The 17630-nt window shown below is 38.4% G+C and overlaps 2 protein-coding genes and 1 long non-coding RNA gene across 3 annotated transcripts in view; 1 reads left to right on the top strand and 2 right to left on the bottom strand.

Moving 5' to 3' along the window:
* Positions 1-8889, bottom strand: part of EXO1 (exonuclease 1) — a 38065-nt gene extending 29176 nt beyond the window's left edge. Inside the window, exons 1-7 of the mRNA XM_070474361.1 lie at positions 8712-8889; positions 7793-8324; positions 6591-6764; positions 5348-5467; positions 3478-3601; positions 2383-2520; positions 1259-1471 (exon numbers count right to left, since the gene is read on the bottom strand). Coding sequence (XP_070330462.1) covers positions 1259-1471; positions 2383-2520; positions 3478-3601; positions 5348-5467; positions 6591-6751 — 756 coding nt within the window. The 5' untranslated portion in view covers positions 6752-6764; positions 7793-8324; positions 8712-8889. The remainder of the gene's footprint in view (positions 1-1258; positions 1472-2382; positions 2521-3477; positions 3602-5347; positions 5468-6590; positions 6765-7792; positions 8325-8711) is intronic.
* Positions 8890-9191: 302 nt separating this feature from the next.
* LOC139037510 (uncharacterized) lies at positions 9192-17139 on the top strand. The gene is made up of 2 exons (XR_011490376.1): positions 9192-9795; positions 13305-17139. It is a non-coding gene; the product is annotated as an uncharacterized lncRNA (long non-coding RNA).
* WDR64 (WD repeat domain 64) overlaps positions 16689-17630 on the bottom strand; it is a 126293-nt gene continuing 125351 nt past the window's right edge. The window contains exon 28 of the mRNA XM_070474360.1: positions 16689-17104. Coding sequence (XP_070330461.1) covers positions 17021-17104 — 84 coding nt within the window. The 3' untranslated portion in view covers positions 16689-17020. The remainder of the gene's footprint in view (positions 17105-17630) is intronic.

Here is a 17630-nt window from a genome sequence, read left to right as displayed (position 1 = left end):
ATGTATACATAATACATATTCCCTCCTTCCTGGACCTTTCTCCCATTCACCCCAACCCACCCATCTCAGTCATCATACAGCTACATTAAAAACCTCGACCAGTAAACACAACCATGTCATGACTTAAAATTCAAAGATATGTTCTTCACCTTCAAAGTCTCTTTCATCCAGAAAGCAAAAAACAAAATATACAATTACCTGAGAATTTGAAAAAAAAAAAAAAAAACACAAATACTTGTAGATCATATTTCAAAAAAGAAGTCAACATTTTAACTCCTATTAGAGTTGTGGATGATTAAAGCTGCAAGAGATGAAGAAGAGAAGACCCAGAGAACTGAAGTGATCCTGAAGTCACAGGCTAGTTAGTAATGTTGCTCTGTTTCAAAACCTGCTACCATCTCCCAACCTTGAGATCTGTCTACTCCAGTACACCACCCTTAGCCCTGAGGACTCACATTATATAATCTTGGAAATTCTGCTCTGCAAACTCTAAGGGCTTAAGAGAACTACTCAAGGCATGGTGAGGGTGGGAATAATCTACTTGATTTTTTAAGGAAAAGACATCAGAGAACTTATACAGCAGTGATGTAATGAGGTCTCAAAGTTTCTTTAGAAAATACATGACACTTCCTCAAACTGTATGAAGTAAGAATCTGGCTGTATTTTATTAAGCCATGTTAAAGAGATTTACATAAATATGCAATTCCGCTCATAACTTTCATTTGCTTTAGAAGACAACTACTTCTCATAAAAATATGATGTCTATGTTACAATGCAATGCATTGATTACTGTTAATTTTAAGTGAATTAATAAACATTAAAATTCTTTTCTTTCAATTTCTGACTCAGTAAATTTCAGTAGCTATAACCCATATAAACAAAAATAATTGTCACAAAGAGTTTTTAAGAGTGTAAAGGGATCCTGTGAGACCAAAAACTTTGAGAACCGTTACCACAGAATAGGACAGAAATCAAAAAATTGTGCATTTTAACATGAATTCTACCCTATAATATCTTATCCTGAAGTTTCTTTATATTAGTCTTCATTTTCAAAAAACTACTACTAATTTTTTGTCAGCTGCTGAAAACAGGATTCATCTGCTGCCAAAAGCAAAGTTGTAGAGTTTTAATCATTTCTCCTTTCAATGACACAATATTGGTTATGGATATAATAGAATATTTAAGATCCATATTCTGACTGATTCATCTATTATTTAAGAATTGCTTAGAAACTGAACAGTTGGTAAATCACTCTTACCTTTAAAATATCTGGATTGTTGGCTAGTCTTAGTAGTTTGCAGGCCTTGGCTAATCCAATCCCACGCAGTGATGAAAGATAGTCACAGCCTGAAAGAATGCACATATAACGGAACTTCTCTTCTGTGAACACATCCCCAAGCTGTTTACACATTCCCAGACGAGCCTGATCAACTTCTAGTCCATTTCCAAACTGGTCCATTTTTAAAATAACCTTCAAGAGGAAGGGAAACTGTGAACACCTGTAAGAGTCATTTTTATTTTTCATCATCTAATCCACTGTAGTATTTCTAAGAAATCTTTCCTGTTCTTTATCATAAGTGAGCAGACAGATACGTAGGCCAGGTAATCATTGTGAAATTTGCAAATAAGTTAAATTGAAACATAGGCCATGGCTGGACAATGTCATATGCCACTACTCAATCATTTTGCCTCTGGCGTAAAGAAGGCCCTTTCTACACCTACTTCCTACCTGCACTACAGGGCTATCGTGTCAAAGAGCAATACTTACAAAAAGCATCTTCTCCTCACCTTCCACTTTTACATATTAAAGTAACCCTTCACTTAGTCTTAAAGTAATACATGTCACTTGTAGAAAATGTGGAAAACAGAAATCCAGGAAGAAAACAGAAATTGCCCCAAATGTCTGATCTATCAGTATTACCCAGCATCAACATTTTCACAGATCCCACTCATCATTTGTGAAACAGATAATATAAATAACATAGATATTAACAAAAATGAGATCAGTCTATAAAGTTTTGTATCTTAATATCATAATAAAATTTTCCATTAAATTGTTTTATACATAATTCTAAAAAACTGCAAAGCATCTCATTAGTAGATAAGTTAGCTTATTTACTTAATCTAATTGAGAAATATAAAGCATATAAGTAACCATTATTACAAAATAAGGCTACATTCCACTACAGAATTTAGAGAAAACAACAAAATCATCTAACTTTAAGGGCTTAATCTGAAAAATCATTCAGATTATACAAATGTCAAGCAGCAAAACTTTTCTTCCCTTTTTAAATAAAATAATCATTAACACCATAAGTAGATATTAGTTGCAGGTATTAAATAAGATAGAAAAACTTCAGCTCCTTGATTTATGTTAGGTACCTTTTTACAGCCAAAAGCAAGGAGATCAGAGTCCTCCGTGATTACGGCTTGTACAATGCCAGCCTTGTTAAGATAGGCCAGCTGTGCATCCGCTTCATATGGGGCCACAAGACAGTCTACTCCCTGAGACCGAGCAGCCTGTGAGAAAGGGTTAGTCAGTCTCAAGAGCAGCATCTGGAAACCACTGAACAACTTCCTGTATCAAACCCATTTATCACCAGCCTCAACATGTACTGAATACATGCTAGTATTATTTTTGGAAGTCATTTCCTTTGAAGTACAGGTTTCTACTTTTAGTCCTAAATATTGAACTACATATAGTCCTATATATTGAATCATATAGCCGCTAATAAATCTATTTTAAAAATCAATGTATGAATTAGGGAAAAAGAAATATTGCTGTACATTTGGGGGGGATACAAGCTGCAAACTCAATTTTTCAAATTATAGAAATCTACCATCTTAAGAATGATTGTGCTCTAAAGAACACGAGTCGCTCATTTCCCCATAATCTCTTACCACAGAACACAAGCCTGACACTGAACTGATGAAATGAACAGACTCTCTAACTATCTATCTTCCCATCTGTTTACCAAATAGTTTGAACACAGACCTGAAAAGGGTGAAGTGTGGGCTGTAACTGTGGGTGTGCTGACACTGAGATTTATGGTAATAGGTAATAAGGAAAGAAGCTTCTAAGAAGCGGGTCAAGTGGAACTGATCCGCTGCAAATGTTCTGAGTTGGCCAGTTGACTTCAGCAAATCTCTGACAGACACTCAAGAGTAAGTGTTAAAGATTATGAGTGGGGTGGGATTGAACCTCCAGCAATTTATTCCTTCCATATTGGCAGAAAACATTTACTATGTAAGTGACTCATCTAGAAAGTGAGAGCTGAGCTGTTTGCTCCTCAGGATTTCTTCTCTGGAAACTGCTGCACTCCTCTCTTCTACCTACAGATACACTTCTCTTTCTTCCTCTGACAACCAGCTTTCGTAAAGGTTAGACCTAGAATAATCTTCCTCCCTTCACCTCCTTGCTCTCCCATTAGCCTAAATGAACCCTGCAGTGTTACTTTAGCTTCTTATTCAGCTCACTTTAATTACGTTGTGGGCCATAGTATGTGTGATATTGATAGAACGTGTGAAACATTCTCTGGCTTCTGAGACCTTCCCTTCACGAAGAAGCTGCTTTCCCTTAAGGAGATTGGCTTGTCGTCGTCTGCAAGATTAAAAAAAAAAAAAAAAACTGAGAAGAGGACTCAAAAAATTACAATATTATACCCTTGAATTGTATTCAAGAATTTTTCCTGGGATAAAAAATGCTTGACTCATATGAAAGTGCACACCTGTTCCTTGACTATGCTAACCCAGATCTTTTGGGCTTCTAGACAAAAAGAGAACGGATTTACAGTGCCCATACGCACAAGCTAATAACCAAACTTTCTCACAGCACTGCTTCATGTCAAAAGAAAGTGAAGTAATGAAGACACGTTAAGAAAATTTAAGTCAAGGCTTTTATATCATTAAAACTAACTTTCTATTATAAAGGGTACAACTTCATCAACTCCACTCAGTGAAGTTTACTTCTATTTGGGGCTGATTCACACTACCTTTAACTAAGCTCAGTGGTATCTCCTATAGAGCATAATGACTCCTAAAAACCAACAGAGGATAAAAACAAAAATAGATGAAAGTCGTAGAACAGACGCTTCACTAAAATGCAGAAATTCTTAAAAGAAAATACAGAAATCCTTTATAAGGTCTATTGTAAAAAGATTCTGTGCTAGATTCTGTTGACTTAAATATGAAAGATACAATTTCAATTAAAACTACTAAAAGAATAGAAATAGAGTACATCACTTCAACTAGAAATAAGGGACGATAATAAGAGTGGAAAAAACAATCAACCCAGAAATCAAACAAGGTGGGAGGTATATGTTAGTAATTAAGATCAAGGTAAAAAGAATAAAACTACAGTTTTAAAAATGACAAAGACTGATGGAAGCAATAAAAAAAAAATTACAGTGTTGTGTTCTTTATAAAAGACAAACTTAAAACAAATGTCATAGTAAAAGTCAACAGAAAAAGAAATTAGGAACATACAAAAGAAAATTGTTATGGCTATATTAACATCAGACATAATAGACTTTAGAACAAAAAAGCACAGAAATTTTAAAAAGTCAGTGCATATTGTTCTAATATGCCAAAAAATAACAAATTCTAAACTTGAATGCCAACAATAAAATAGTTTCAAAACAAAGCAGGAAGAAAAATGGACAGAACTACAAGGGAACTGACAATTCCACTATTATAGTGAAATTTTATCATACTTTTCTTAGTAATTGATGGATTAAGTAAAGTGAAAGTTGCTCAGTTGTGTCCGACTCTTTGCGACTCCATGGACTGTAGCCAGTCAGTCTCCTCTGTTTATGGAATTCTCTAGGCCAGAATACTGGAGTGGGTAGCTGTTCCCTTCTCCAGGGGATCTTCACAACCCAGGGATCAATCCCAGGTATCCTGCATTGCAGCCAGATTCTTTACTCTCTGAGTCACCAGGGAAGCCCAAGAATACTGGAGTGGGTAGCCCATCTCTTTTCCAGGGGATCTTCCTGACCCAGGAATCGTACTGGGGTCTCCTGCATTGCAGTTAGATTGTTTGCCAGCTGAGCTACCAGGGAAGATCATTAAGTAGGATTAAATAGACACACATTAAAAAAATTTCAAAAAACCAATAAGGATATGGAAAATTTGAACACTACAACCAATAATCTTGATTTACTGGACAGACATAAAACTATCCACTCAATAACTGAGGAATACACATTCCTTTCCAGCATGCATGGAACATTTAAGGAACTCCATTTAGGTATGAGTTTAAAACAAGCCTCAACATACTAAAACAAAAATTTGTATCACAGAGACCACAATGTCAGACCTTAAATAATTACGTTAAGGTATCACTTACTCTCTTCTAGACTTTTCCACTTCCTTTTTAGAAGGTAAAGTACATCCATCAAATACCAGGATAGGCTTGATCCCATGAGATAGTAACATATTTACAAATTTCATACAAAATCCTACATACCTATGAAAATGAAGAAAAATAATTAAGAAAGATAAACTCTAATTTAGACTTGGATTCAAATCCTGCCTTGGATCCTAATGGGCTATGGGCTATTTGTTTTCCTTAGGTGTAGATTAAAGACTTTTACATTTCCGCAGTTCTGACATTGTATTATTCTAAATCTAGTCTTTTTATCTCCCCACCCCTCACCCCTGTTTTCTTCTGCTTTGAGAAATTTCAAATCTATTGAAAAGTTAAAGGAATAGTAGAATACATGATTTCTCCAACAACATCATTATTATACCCAAGAAACTTAATAGTAATATAATACTATCTAATATACAGTCTATATTAAAATTTATCCAATTGTCTCAGTAAGGTTATAACCATGGTGACCCGATAAATGTATAACAACCAGTTCTGGGGAAAGGGGTGCCTGATTTGTAGCATTTGTCAATTTCCTTGACATGAATATTCTACAATGGTGGATAAACTACCAATGTAGGATCATTCAATGCTGAACTGGAGAAGATGGTGTATAGTAAACTCACATAACTTGACTGTAGCACAGCACTGCTATAGTTTTTCCCCCAGTGCAGGATGCAAACAAGAATCATGTATTGCATTAGATTTTCTGGCAAGACAACTAAAAATACTATGTGTAGATTCATTCCAGGGTCACAAGGCATTCGTCCTGCCTCAAATGAAGGCACAGAGTTACGACTGGATATCAGAATGGCCACTATTTTTGGCCCCAAGTGAAGTAAAACGGAATGAGAACACCGTGCCCCTTAGAAACAACTGCCTTGTTTTGCTAACAGGGCTTAGCAAATGTGTTGCCTGTACCCAGTAAAGCAGAATTCTGAAATCGCCATGGATTTTTAGAATATTGTTAAAAAGTTTTATCTTAGATAACACAAAAAAGAAGAGAGTCTTTGGCCTTTGTCCTTTAGTGTCCTAATACTCTGGCTTATTAGAAAGAATGGAAACTAGACCTACATCAAAGAAGGAAATGTTCCTTGGCAATATTCTAAAGCATATATTCTCACTTCTTGCATTGAATAAAAATGACTCCTTTCTGAAAAAAAGGCATTGTAAGTCTCATTCTTAACTGGCAAATAATTAATATAAGATCCAAACTTACTTATCAGTAGGTTCACCTTTGGCTAGCTTTTCTGCACAAGCAACAGCTCCTTTGTGAAGCCAGCAATATGTATCCACAGCTACCACCTGCCCTTTATACTTCCTTATGTGTATAGGTTCAGAAGCTTCTTTGATAAATTGCAGCAATCCATGTATCCCCATAGTGCCAAGTTAACTACATGATATAAAAAGAGAAAGGGAAAACAGCAAAATTTAAAGCAAAATATATTTACCCCAAAGTTTTGGAAAAATAAAAAGAGCTTGGAAATTGATATAGCAACTGTTATTGTTCAGATATTTGCGAATCACTGCTCTTTAATATTTCAAGTGGGCACTTCTCTGCCAAACAATCTCCATAGTCTAGTACCCTAATCTAATGCCACTTGATAGTTCCTTACTGTTTACTCTAAGCCCTTAACACTGAACAAAGCAGGCAGAAGGTACTAAAAAAGTGTGAGTCTGTCTTCTCTCCAAAAAGGCACTGTTAACATCTACAAAATTGTGTATGCTATGATATTACCTGCATCTGCACAGGCATTATATGAAATAACATGCAAAATACTTCGTAGGACATTTCAACTGAAAAATAAAACAAACAATTCTAGAACTAAAGCTGTACTTTTTTAGGACTGAAATTTACCACCATCAGAGTGCTTTATTCCAAGCAATTTAATAAGCAGTGGTGGTGCCCAGGGGCAACTCCATCAGACTCGCTGAAAACTATCCCCAAATAAGGAGAAACTGCACCTGCTGTCCAATTAATTTTGAGAAAAATGTTTTAGCTTTCCACCCTCTTCCATCCAAGTTGCAGCCCCAAGTCTCCTTTCTATACAGAAACCTGCAGCTGCCAGTCCTTTCCCAAGCAACTAATGTCCCCTCCCCAACCCCCATGACAAAAATTGAGCAGTTGCTTAGCATTTCCTAAAATAAATCTCTTCAAAGAGGTATTAAGTCTGGGAGGAAAAGAAGAATGTACAAGATCAGAAGACAGACTCACGCTGTTGATACCCTGTATCAAAGTTCTGATAGTCTAGTACAGCAGGTTTCAAATGTCAGTTCTTCCTACAGTCTAAATTCCACTCCTAGGGACTATGATTCACTAGTCCTCGAGTGAGGTGGGAATTCTGAATTTTAAACAAAGCAGGTCATTTGGATGCAGGAGGTCCTCACACCACAGTTTATGAAAAACAATTTGTCTCCTACCTCTCAGAGGTTCCTAAAAAGAGTTTTCTTTCTTTGAGGAAAATTCACATGGTATATGCTGGTGTTTAGTTGCCAAGTCATGTCCGACTCTTTTGCGACCCAGTGGGCTGTAGGCCGCCAGGCTCCTCTGTCGATGGGATCTCCAGGCAAGAATACTGGAGTAGGTTGTCATTTCCTCCTCCAGGGGATCTTCCCCACCCAGGGATCAACTCTCATCTCTTGTCTCCTCAACAGGCGGTTCTTTACCACTAGCGCCACCTGGGAATCCCCAAGGCGGATTCTTTACCACTGACTACCAGGGAAGCCCGACATAATATATACATTTCGTGCAACTTACAAGTTTCTCCTAAACGTTTCCTCTTTAGCACAATTAAACAGTGGAGGGGGTCGGGGGTTTTAGGCACAAAGCGTCCTCAGGGGACCGCCCGCGGCATCTGGCAGTACTGACAGCACGACGTCATGGCTCCATCCCGCGTCTCACGAACTGGAAGGGGGGCCCACACGCCCTTTCCAGAAGACACGTTCCTTTGGCCTGCACAGCGTGGAGAATATAGTTGTCAAGCATCTGCAAGGTGGGAGGTTGCGGGTAAAACTGCCGTGGTAGCTTCCGCAGGAAAACGAAAGGACCCTCCCTCCATGTCAGCCAAACCGCAGCCCTGGTCTGGCTGAGCGTGCTCCCCTGGCCCATACAGCCCCGCACCGTCCCCCAGGGCCGCCGCAGGGTCTAATTACGTGCCAGATCCTCCTCTTCAGCCCCTAAGACCGGGGATCCCAAGGGCAGGGGCGGGGACCAGCCTGGATCCACCGCGTGCTCTGCACAGCCGGCTCCACTGGCTTCCCGGGGAGGTCCCTCCTCTCCCGTCCGTCCGATGGCAGCTGGGTGCGGACTTAGAAGCCCAAGGCCACGGCCCTCACTCACCTGGGCCGCCGCGCGCCAGCCGGCAGCGCCAAAAGCTAGGAGCAAGGACGTAGCGCAGCACCGAGGGCCCGACTTTTCAATTTGCGCGGGATGGCCCGAGACTCCGCCCAGAAGAAGTGACGTCAGCTCCTCTGCGACGTCTGGTCGTCTGCTCCGCTTCCTACAGCTTCCCGCTTCCGGCCTGAGTCACCAGGTCCTGGCCACCTGGGTACCTGCCGCCGCCACCGCAGTCAGCCCCTGGACTCCGAAGCGTCCTTATGGAGGGGTGAGCGGAGCTGGCTCAACTGCCTTACAGGGCATGGCTCCCGGAACGCGCATTGAGTTCCTTTCGCAGGCTGATGGAGTCGTGGATCTCTCCCAAATGCTGCCTCAGGCCCAGGCGCTGAAGCTGGGAGAGCGCCGCCCTGTGTTTATGTTGAGGTTTCTAAACTTAAAATGGGTCCTGGCTGAAATTGTCCCTAGTGCTTACCCTGGCTCTTGACAGGCGCTGCACGTGGGTTCCAGGGACGCAGAAGGTGCAACTTGAGGTGTGTATTCCTTGGACCCTTCCAGTAGACTTCGGGAAGGGGAGGACGCGCTTACTGAGTACTTTAATTGATAAGTGACAGAGTCTTTACTTAACCTGACTGGCCGGGCTCCTCTGCCCTCTTCTCAACTAGGACTCAACCTTGATTAACATCAAGTGCACATCCCTTGGGCTTCCCTGGTGGCTCAGTGGTGAAGAATCTGCTTGCCAGTGCAGGAGACACGGGTTCCATCCCTAGGTCGGGAAGATGCCCTGGAGAAGGAAATGGCAACCCTCTCCAGTATTATTGCCTGGAAAATCCATGGACAGAGGAGTCTGGCGGGCTACAGTCCATGGGGTCGCAAAAGAGTGGATGGAACCCGACTTAGCAGCTGAACAACAACCACCACGTCCCTTCTGTGACCCCAGCCCCACTTGAACTGCCTACCTGAGAAAGCTCAAGGCTACCAAAAGAATTCAGCATTTGTCCCCGTCAACATCCAAAGACAAGATCTCTATCCCCAGCGTCTCTAAGAAGGGAGGAAGTTAACTTTCATAAATTCTGGTTAGCAGTCTCAGGTCAGTTCTCCAGTGCTCCTTCCCATTCTGTTTTATTTTTCACTCCCTGACTCTACTGAGCCACCACGCATACACACCCCTATTTTCTCTTGAAACTGCCCAGTCACTTCTGTACAAATCCAGGGTGAGTTCACTTCATGATCGACACTTTCCTTATTGTAGTGTATTACTGACTGAAGTCTGTCCTAACTACTTTACCTGGTGTCCTGCTTTGTATATCTTTGGCCTGGAGAAACTAACCAAGCAGTCATGAAAATGGGTTATGGTGCATAGCCTTTAAAGACATTTTTTATTTTGGCAGGCACATGGGGTGAAACTTCAAGTCCTCATGATACTCTCGACCTGATTACTGTCTTCTTAGGAATATTGCAGAAAAAGAAATTGGAAAGAACCTTAGGTTAGACCACAGAGTATACTCTTGGCCCAGAGATGGGCATGAATGAAAAATTCAGACTCAATTTAAGGAGTTAAAGGGGAAAAAGTGGTTTTTTAAAATGCTCCCATTTTGACTGCCTACTCTGCATGTTTTTCACATACTTCTTTTTAAAGTCTTTTCATGATGAATCTAACATCTATCATGTCAACATACTACCTTATAAATTGTTGGAAAGATGCCATTTGAGGGAAATATGCTAAGTGGGAACGTGGCTGCCTCCCCCAGGTCTAGTCTTAATAGCTGAGGCTAGGAGAGGAGGTCAGAAAAACGACCTTCCTTTGTGGTTCCAACACCTGTATAGCAGGAGACCTCACTCTGTATCAGCTTGGAGCTGCCTGTAGTGGGAGGTGGGGAACAGTTCCAAACTGTAGTAGGTGGAAAAGGGATTTAAATGTGGGTGGGATGGGGGGGGGGAGTGTCTTAGGAAGGAGCCCAAACATCAAAAATGTGCCCACTGCATCATGAGACTTGACAGGTTACTGCCCTACGAACAACCCATATCTTTATTACTAATTTCACTCCGAAGGTTCTAGACAGGACTCTTGGCTATAGTGTTTAAAAACTAAAGAAGAAAATACCAGTTAACAATGATTTCCTAAACAATATTTTAACACTTTGGGAAGATAAAACCATTTGAATCAATTCATGCAGTTACTATTGGGTTGGCCAGAAAGTTTGGGTGTTTCCATAACATCAATGCATGCCTTAGGTGTGCCTGTCCATACTAGGTGATATGGGGAAAGCAAAGAACTGGTTACTGTCTTTAAGCAAGTTTCTGTACACAAAACATATATTCATCAAAAAGTGAAATCACAAATTATGATGATGTGTTAATAATTCTGAAATGAGTGGCACAGACCACACAATTGTCAGCTTAAGATTCAGTTGTTTTACCAGCTCTCTGAAATCTTTCCTGACATGTGCCCAAACATCCTGTGATGACCTCTGCCTTAACCCTTCTCATACTATTTTATTTGACTTTGTCCCCCAGATTTACCAGACAATAATATAGGCCCAGTTACATTTGAATTTAAGGTAAACAGTTACATTTTTTTAGTATAAGTATGCCTAGTGTAATATTTGAAACATTCTAAACAAATTTCCACGTTTATCTGAAATTCAGATGGACCTGGACAACTGTGTACATAGCACATCTTCATCTGTTCACCCATCAGTAGACACTTGGGTTGTTTACACATCCTAACTATTGTAAATAATGCCATAATGAACATAGGGGTGCATATGATTTTCAAATTAGTGTTTTCAGATTCTTTGGATAAATACCCAGAAGTGGAATTGCTGGGTCATGTGATATTTGTAGTTTTAATTTTTTGAGGAATCTGCATACTATTTTCCACAGTGGCTGCACCAATAGTGTAAAAGACTCCTTTTTCTCCCACATTCTCTCCAGTATTTGTTGTCTTTTTGATAATAGGCATTCTAACAGAAGTGAGGTGATTTATCATGGTGGTTTTGGTTTGCATTTCTATAAAAGTAAGTGAGCTTAAACATCTTTCCATGTGCTTGTTTGACATTTTATATGTTCTTTGGGAAAATGTCTGTTCAGATCCTCTGCCTATTTTTGTATTGTTTGGATTTCTTTTGTTATGTTGAGTTGAATGAGTTTTAGATATATACATATACATATATATACACCTATAATAGGTATATAAATATATACCTATGTATATTTATATTCATATTCATATTTAACTATATACTATTTACCTATATGTGCTTGAACATCTTTTCATGTGCTTGTTTGACATTTTATATCTTCTTTGGGAAAATGTCTGTTCAGATCCTCTGCCATGAACATAGAATATCTTTACATTTATTTGGGTCTTCTTTAATTTCTTTCATCAGTGCCTTATAGTTTTCTGCATACAGGTCTTTTATGTCCCTGGTTAAATATATTCCTAGATATTTTACTGCTTTTGATGTAACTGTAAATGGGATTATTGTTTTTTTGTTTCTCTTTTTGATAGTTTGTTATCAGTGTATAGGAATGCTAAACACCTGTGTATTGATTTAAACTTGACTGAATTTGTTTATTTTAGCAGTTTTTTTTTGTGGAGTATTTAGAATTTTCTATGTATAGAACAATACATGTTTATGAAGGATATTAGCCTGTAATTTCCTTTTTTGGATTGCCTTTGTCTAGTGTTTGTATTGGGTTAATACTGATTCTGTAAAATGTGTTTCGAAGGGTTCCTTCCTCTTCAGTGTTTTAGAAGAGTTTTAAAAAGATAGGTATTAATTTTTTGAATGTTTTATGGAATTTATTAATACCAGTGAAATCATTTGTTCCTGGGCTTCTGTTTGTTGGGAGTTCTTTATTACAGTTTCAATCTTGTTAAAGTAATTGGTCTATTCAGATTTTCTATTGCTTCATGACTCAATCTCATAAGATAGTATATTTCTAGAAATGTATCCAGTTCTTGTGTATTGCCCAATTTGTTGGTGTATAATTGTTCATAATAGTTGGGTATAATCCTCCGTATTTCTGTGGTTATCAGTTGTAACGCTCACTCTTTAATTTCTCATTTTATTTATTTAAGGCCTCTTTCTTTCTTGGTTAGTCTAGGTAAAGGTTCTTTTCAAAGAACTAGCTCTTAGTTTCACTGATACTTTTCTTTTTAGTCTCTTTCATTTATTTCCAATTTGATGTTTATTATTTACTTTCTTCTAATTTGGGCTTTGTTTGCTCTCCTTTTTTTTTTTTTTCCCTAGTTCTTTTAGGGGTAAAGTTAGATTATTTAGGATTTTTCTTGTTTTTTTGAGGTATCCTGTGCTGCTACAAACTTTCCTCTTAGAACCACTTTTGCTGCATTTATAAATCTTGATATGTCCTATTTCTATGGCAATTTTCTCTAGATATTTCTAAAATTTCTCCTTTTATTCTTTGATGACTCATTCATTGTTATTCACTGTCCAGTAGCATGTTGTTTAGTCTCCACATTTTTTTTTTCTTTTGATTGATTTCTAGTTTTATACTGTTGTGGTCAGAGAGATTGCTTGATGTGATTTCAGTCTTCTTGAATTTACTGATACTTTTTTTGTGACCTAACAGGTGATCTTCTGGAGAATGTTCCATGTACACTTGAGAAGAATGTGTATTCTGCTGATTTGGAATGGGATGAAGTATGTATGTGTTAGGTCTATATGATTTACTATCATTTAAGTCTAATGTTTCTATATTGATTTTCTGTCTGGATGACCACTGATATTTATTCTCAGGTGTTCTCAACTTGGTAGGAGTAAAATCTGCTAGCTTGGAATAAATCTAATTATGTCATCCTAAAAGGTGCTAGGATATCACCCAAAATATCCTAGCCACACCCAGAAGGTTGGCATGGCTTCAAAACTGGGCCAGATAGCAGATGGGATTTCAAGATATTATGAAATAAAAATAACCAGGATTTTGTGACCAACATTATATCTTCCACAATAAATGAATCCAAGAATTTGTTTAAATTATATTATAAAAAGTATAAGCTTTACCTGCATTTAAAAAGTTTATAATTTAATTTGACTAAAAACAAACTTAGAAAAGAACAAAGCAAAGAAAACACAAGATATATAAGTGAATACTAATAAAAAATGGCATATGTCCAAGCTTGGCTTCATTGGGAATTAACAGATTCTTCAGACATGCTGGTGAAATGTGCATAGCCTGAAACTGCTCTGGTTAATATTTCTTTGTTGTTTGGTCCTGTATCAAAGTTATATCCCTTATTCTGTAACCTTGCATTTTCTTTATTAGTAGAGCTACTTAGTGATGACAGGCCATTCCTTTGGTGTCAGAATATTTTACCATCTCCTTCACCCTCCTAGTTTACTACTTTTAAACTGTGACTGCAAGTGAGGAGTGATCACATAGGGAGATTAACAACAACAACAAAAATGATGCCTAGACCTTGCCTAGGAGATTGAAATTGAAATTCAAACTATAACCACTTCTCTGTTTTTTTTTTCTGTTGCTGTAACAAAGTATGACAATCTTAATGGTTTAAAATAATACACATTTGTTATCTTACAGTTGTGGAGACCATATTTCTGAAATGAATCTAATAGGGCTATGTTCCTTCTAGAAGCTCCAGGGGAAATCTGTTTTGTTGCCTTTGATAGTTTCAGTAGCGGCCTACATTCTTTGACTTGTGGCACCTCCTTCCATCTTCAAAGCATATTACACCAAAGTCTGCTTCTCTTGTCAAATCTCTTTTTATCAACGTTGACCCTCTTGAAAGTAAAAAGTGAAAGTTGCTCAATCATGTCCATCTCTGTGACCCCATGTAGCCCACCAGGCTCTTCTGTTCATGTGATTCTCCAGGCAAGAATACTGGAGTGGGTTGCCATTCCCTTCTCCAGGGGAATCTTCCCAACCCAGGAACTGAACCCAGGTCTCCTGCATTGCAGGCAGATTCTTTACCTTCTGAGTCATGAGAGTAGCCCTTGACCCTCTTGCTTCCTTTCTTACAAGACTTTTGTGATTAGTTTGTGTTTATCTACATACCAGGATAAACTCCTTGTCTTAAAACCCTTTTTCTCCCCATGTCTGAATTGTAACATAAATACTGCATTTTAAATCAGTAAGGAAATTAAAGACAAAATTTTTCTACATATTTTGTATATCATTAAATATTATTATTATACTGCCATTCTTAACAGTATACTGACTAAAACATAATCATTTATTACATAATGTGCAAAAATTCCAAAATATTTTTTTAGTCATAAGAGGGTCAAGAAGTTGTATGTTTCTGTCAAAAGAGGTCGTAGAGAATCCTTCAGTCAAAGAAGAAGAAGGATGCTAATTTATAGCCCTGAATGCCACATTAAAGGGATTTGGTGCATGGCAGGGTATTCAATATTGTTTTATTCTAGGAAATCTATGGGGATGAAATGACCTTCTTTTACAACTGAGATTAAAGACAGGAAGTGAAATCATTTTCGTAAGGTCCTTTGAATTTTCATCTTTACTTTTAGAATTAAAAAAAAAAATCTTCTGGGGGCAAAATGGGTGAAGGAAGTTAAAAGATAGACATCCAGTTATAAAATAAATGTCACGAGGATATAACGTATAGCACTGTGATTGTGGTTAATGATTCTGTGTTGTATATCTAAAAGTTCCCGAGAGTTCAGTTCAGTTCAGTCGCTCAGTCGGTGTCCGACTCTTTGCAACCCCGTGAATCGCAGCACGCCAGGCCTCCCTGTCTATCACCAACTCCCTGAGTTTACTCAAATTCATGTCCATCGAGTCGGTGATGCCATCCAGCCATCTCATCCTGAGAGTAGATAGTTTAAAAAAAAAATTCCTCAGCAACCCTCAGATACCTGCACTGTAGCTGCTCCCCCATGTGGTCACAGAGAGTAAATCATGAAAGTCCTCTTAGACTTTTTTGACACAAAAAATGGTAACCATCTATGGGGATGGTTGTTAAGTTAATTAGACTTACTATGGTTGCTGCTAAGTCGCTTCAGTCGTGTCCGATCCTGTGTGACCCCATAGACGGCAGCCCACCAGGCTCTGCCATCCCTGGGATTCTCCAGGCAAGAACACTGGAGTGGGTTGCCATTTGCTTCTCCAATGCATGAAAGTGAAAAGTGAAAGTGAAGTCAGTCGCTCAGTCATGTCCGACTCTTCGAGACCCCATGGACTGCAGCCTACCAGGCTCCTCCATCCATGGGATTTTCCAGGCAAAAGCACTGGAGTGGGGTGCCATTGCCTTCTTACTATGGTTAGTACATACCTATACACAATAAAGGTTTTCTTAGTTTAGTTTTCCAAAGTTGTTACGATTTTCAGAACCTTAAAACCCTTCCTAGAATGTAAAGGCAGTATCAAATGCTCAGGGACCAGAGGTCTTTCTTCCCATGTGGCCTTGTGCTTTGTGGCAAATAGACTAATGCTTGACAGCGGAATGCTTTTATTAATTATAACCCTAAATATTTTCCCGAGGAGACCTGGTTCAGCCAGTCTTCAGGCTTTAATTCTTGATACCTTCTTCATTTGACTTATTTAAAATCTCATTTATTATTCATCAAATGTAGATGCTTTTATTTTTTACATGAGTACCCAATGGTAATGAATCATTTGATCAAAATACCAGAATCACTTAATATAGCTATCAGTAAAAGATGGACCCTGACAACATCAGATAACCACTGAAATTCTAACATCTGTAGTCAATATAGACTAACTGCAAATAACTTCTAACTTTAAGAAACTCTGGACATTTTCTTCTGTATGACATTTCTCTAAATAAATAAGACAAATGCTAGAGGCCTCACTGACACTTTTTTTAAAATAATAATTCTCTTCGATTGCACATAGCATGACACATAAGTAATTTGCCTCCTGCTGCAAGCATTCTGATAATAATTCAGGTTATAAATTAGGGTGAACAATGGGGAGAGGTGGAAAACTAGTCATTGATAACTGTATTATTTTAAATTAATTTATGCTGTTTGTTTTCTTTTTTTCTTTATGTGTCATTTTCCTAACAGTGAATGAGAAATATTGCCTATTCAATAAGTGATTTCCATGAAGGAAAAACATTGGCAAACTGGCTGCTTGCTACTTGCTTGATATTTAGAGATGAGGACATGTGAGCACCCTGAGTAATTTTCCCCACAGACAGGATGGCGTGAGGATACAGAGATGGATAACAATATCTGATTGATAGACCCTCACTTTCATCCTGAAATAAAGACTGGAGTATAACTGAGTCCTTGTCCTTTGGTATACAGCTCAGATAACAGCAGCCACTTCTGATTTTTCTCTTTTCACTTGGGGATGACTGGGAAGAAAGAAGAAGCTAGGTTTACTTGCGGGACCAAATTTCTTTTCAGACTTTTCTTTCGTTGTACCTGAGAAATAAAGGACAAATCAATTAATAACTGGATTATATGATGAACACAATTTTTTGGAGTCAAGTTTTACCACTAACTTTTGTAGAGATTTTAATCCTCCTAAAAGAGGATAGTTAAATAATATCCTAAACAAGGATAGTTAAATAAATAGTAGTTTAACTCTCTTGTGTGCCTCCAGGGTAAAAATGTGTTTAAAAATATACAGGAGTGGGGCTGCAGCAGGGCAGCTCTTCTTTGGAAGAAGAGCAAAGGCTTTAAAACTACTTAACTCTGCAGTTATCCATTCTTGGGATTTGTTGCCTGATCTGTAAAAGGTTAGTTAAAAGAAAACATAAAGAAGCTTCCTAGATTTTTGTAAGGTACAGATAAGTGAGTGAAGTCGCTCAGTCGTTTCTGACTCTTTGTGACCCCGTGGACTGTAGCCTACCAGGCTCTCCATCCATGGAATTCTCCAGGCAAGAATACTGGAGTGGGTTGCCATTCCTTCTCCAGGGGATCTTCCTGACTCAGGGATCAAACCCAG

The sequence above is a fragment of the Odocoileus virginianus genome, chromosome 11 (genome assembly GCF_023699985.2).
Source record: "Odocoileus virginianus isolate 20LAN1187 ecotype Illinois chromosome 11, Ovbor_1.2, whole genome shotgun sequence".
NCBI classification, from domain to species: domain Eukaryota; kingdom Metazoa; phylum Chordata; class Mammalia; order Artiodactyla; family Cervidae; genus Odocoileus; species Odocoileus virginianus.
This window is presented reverse-complemented; position numbering and strand designations above follow the sequence as displayed.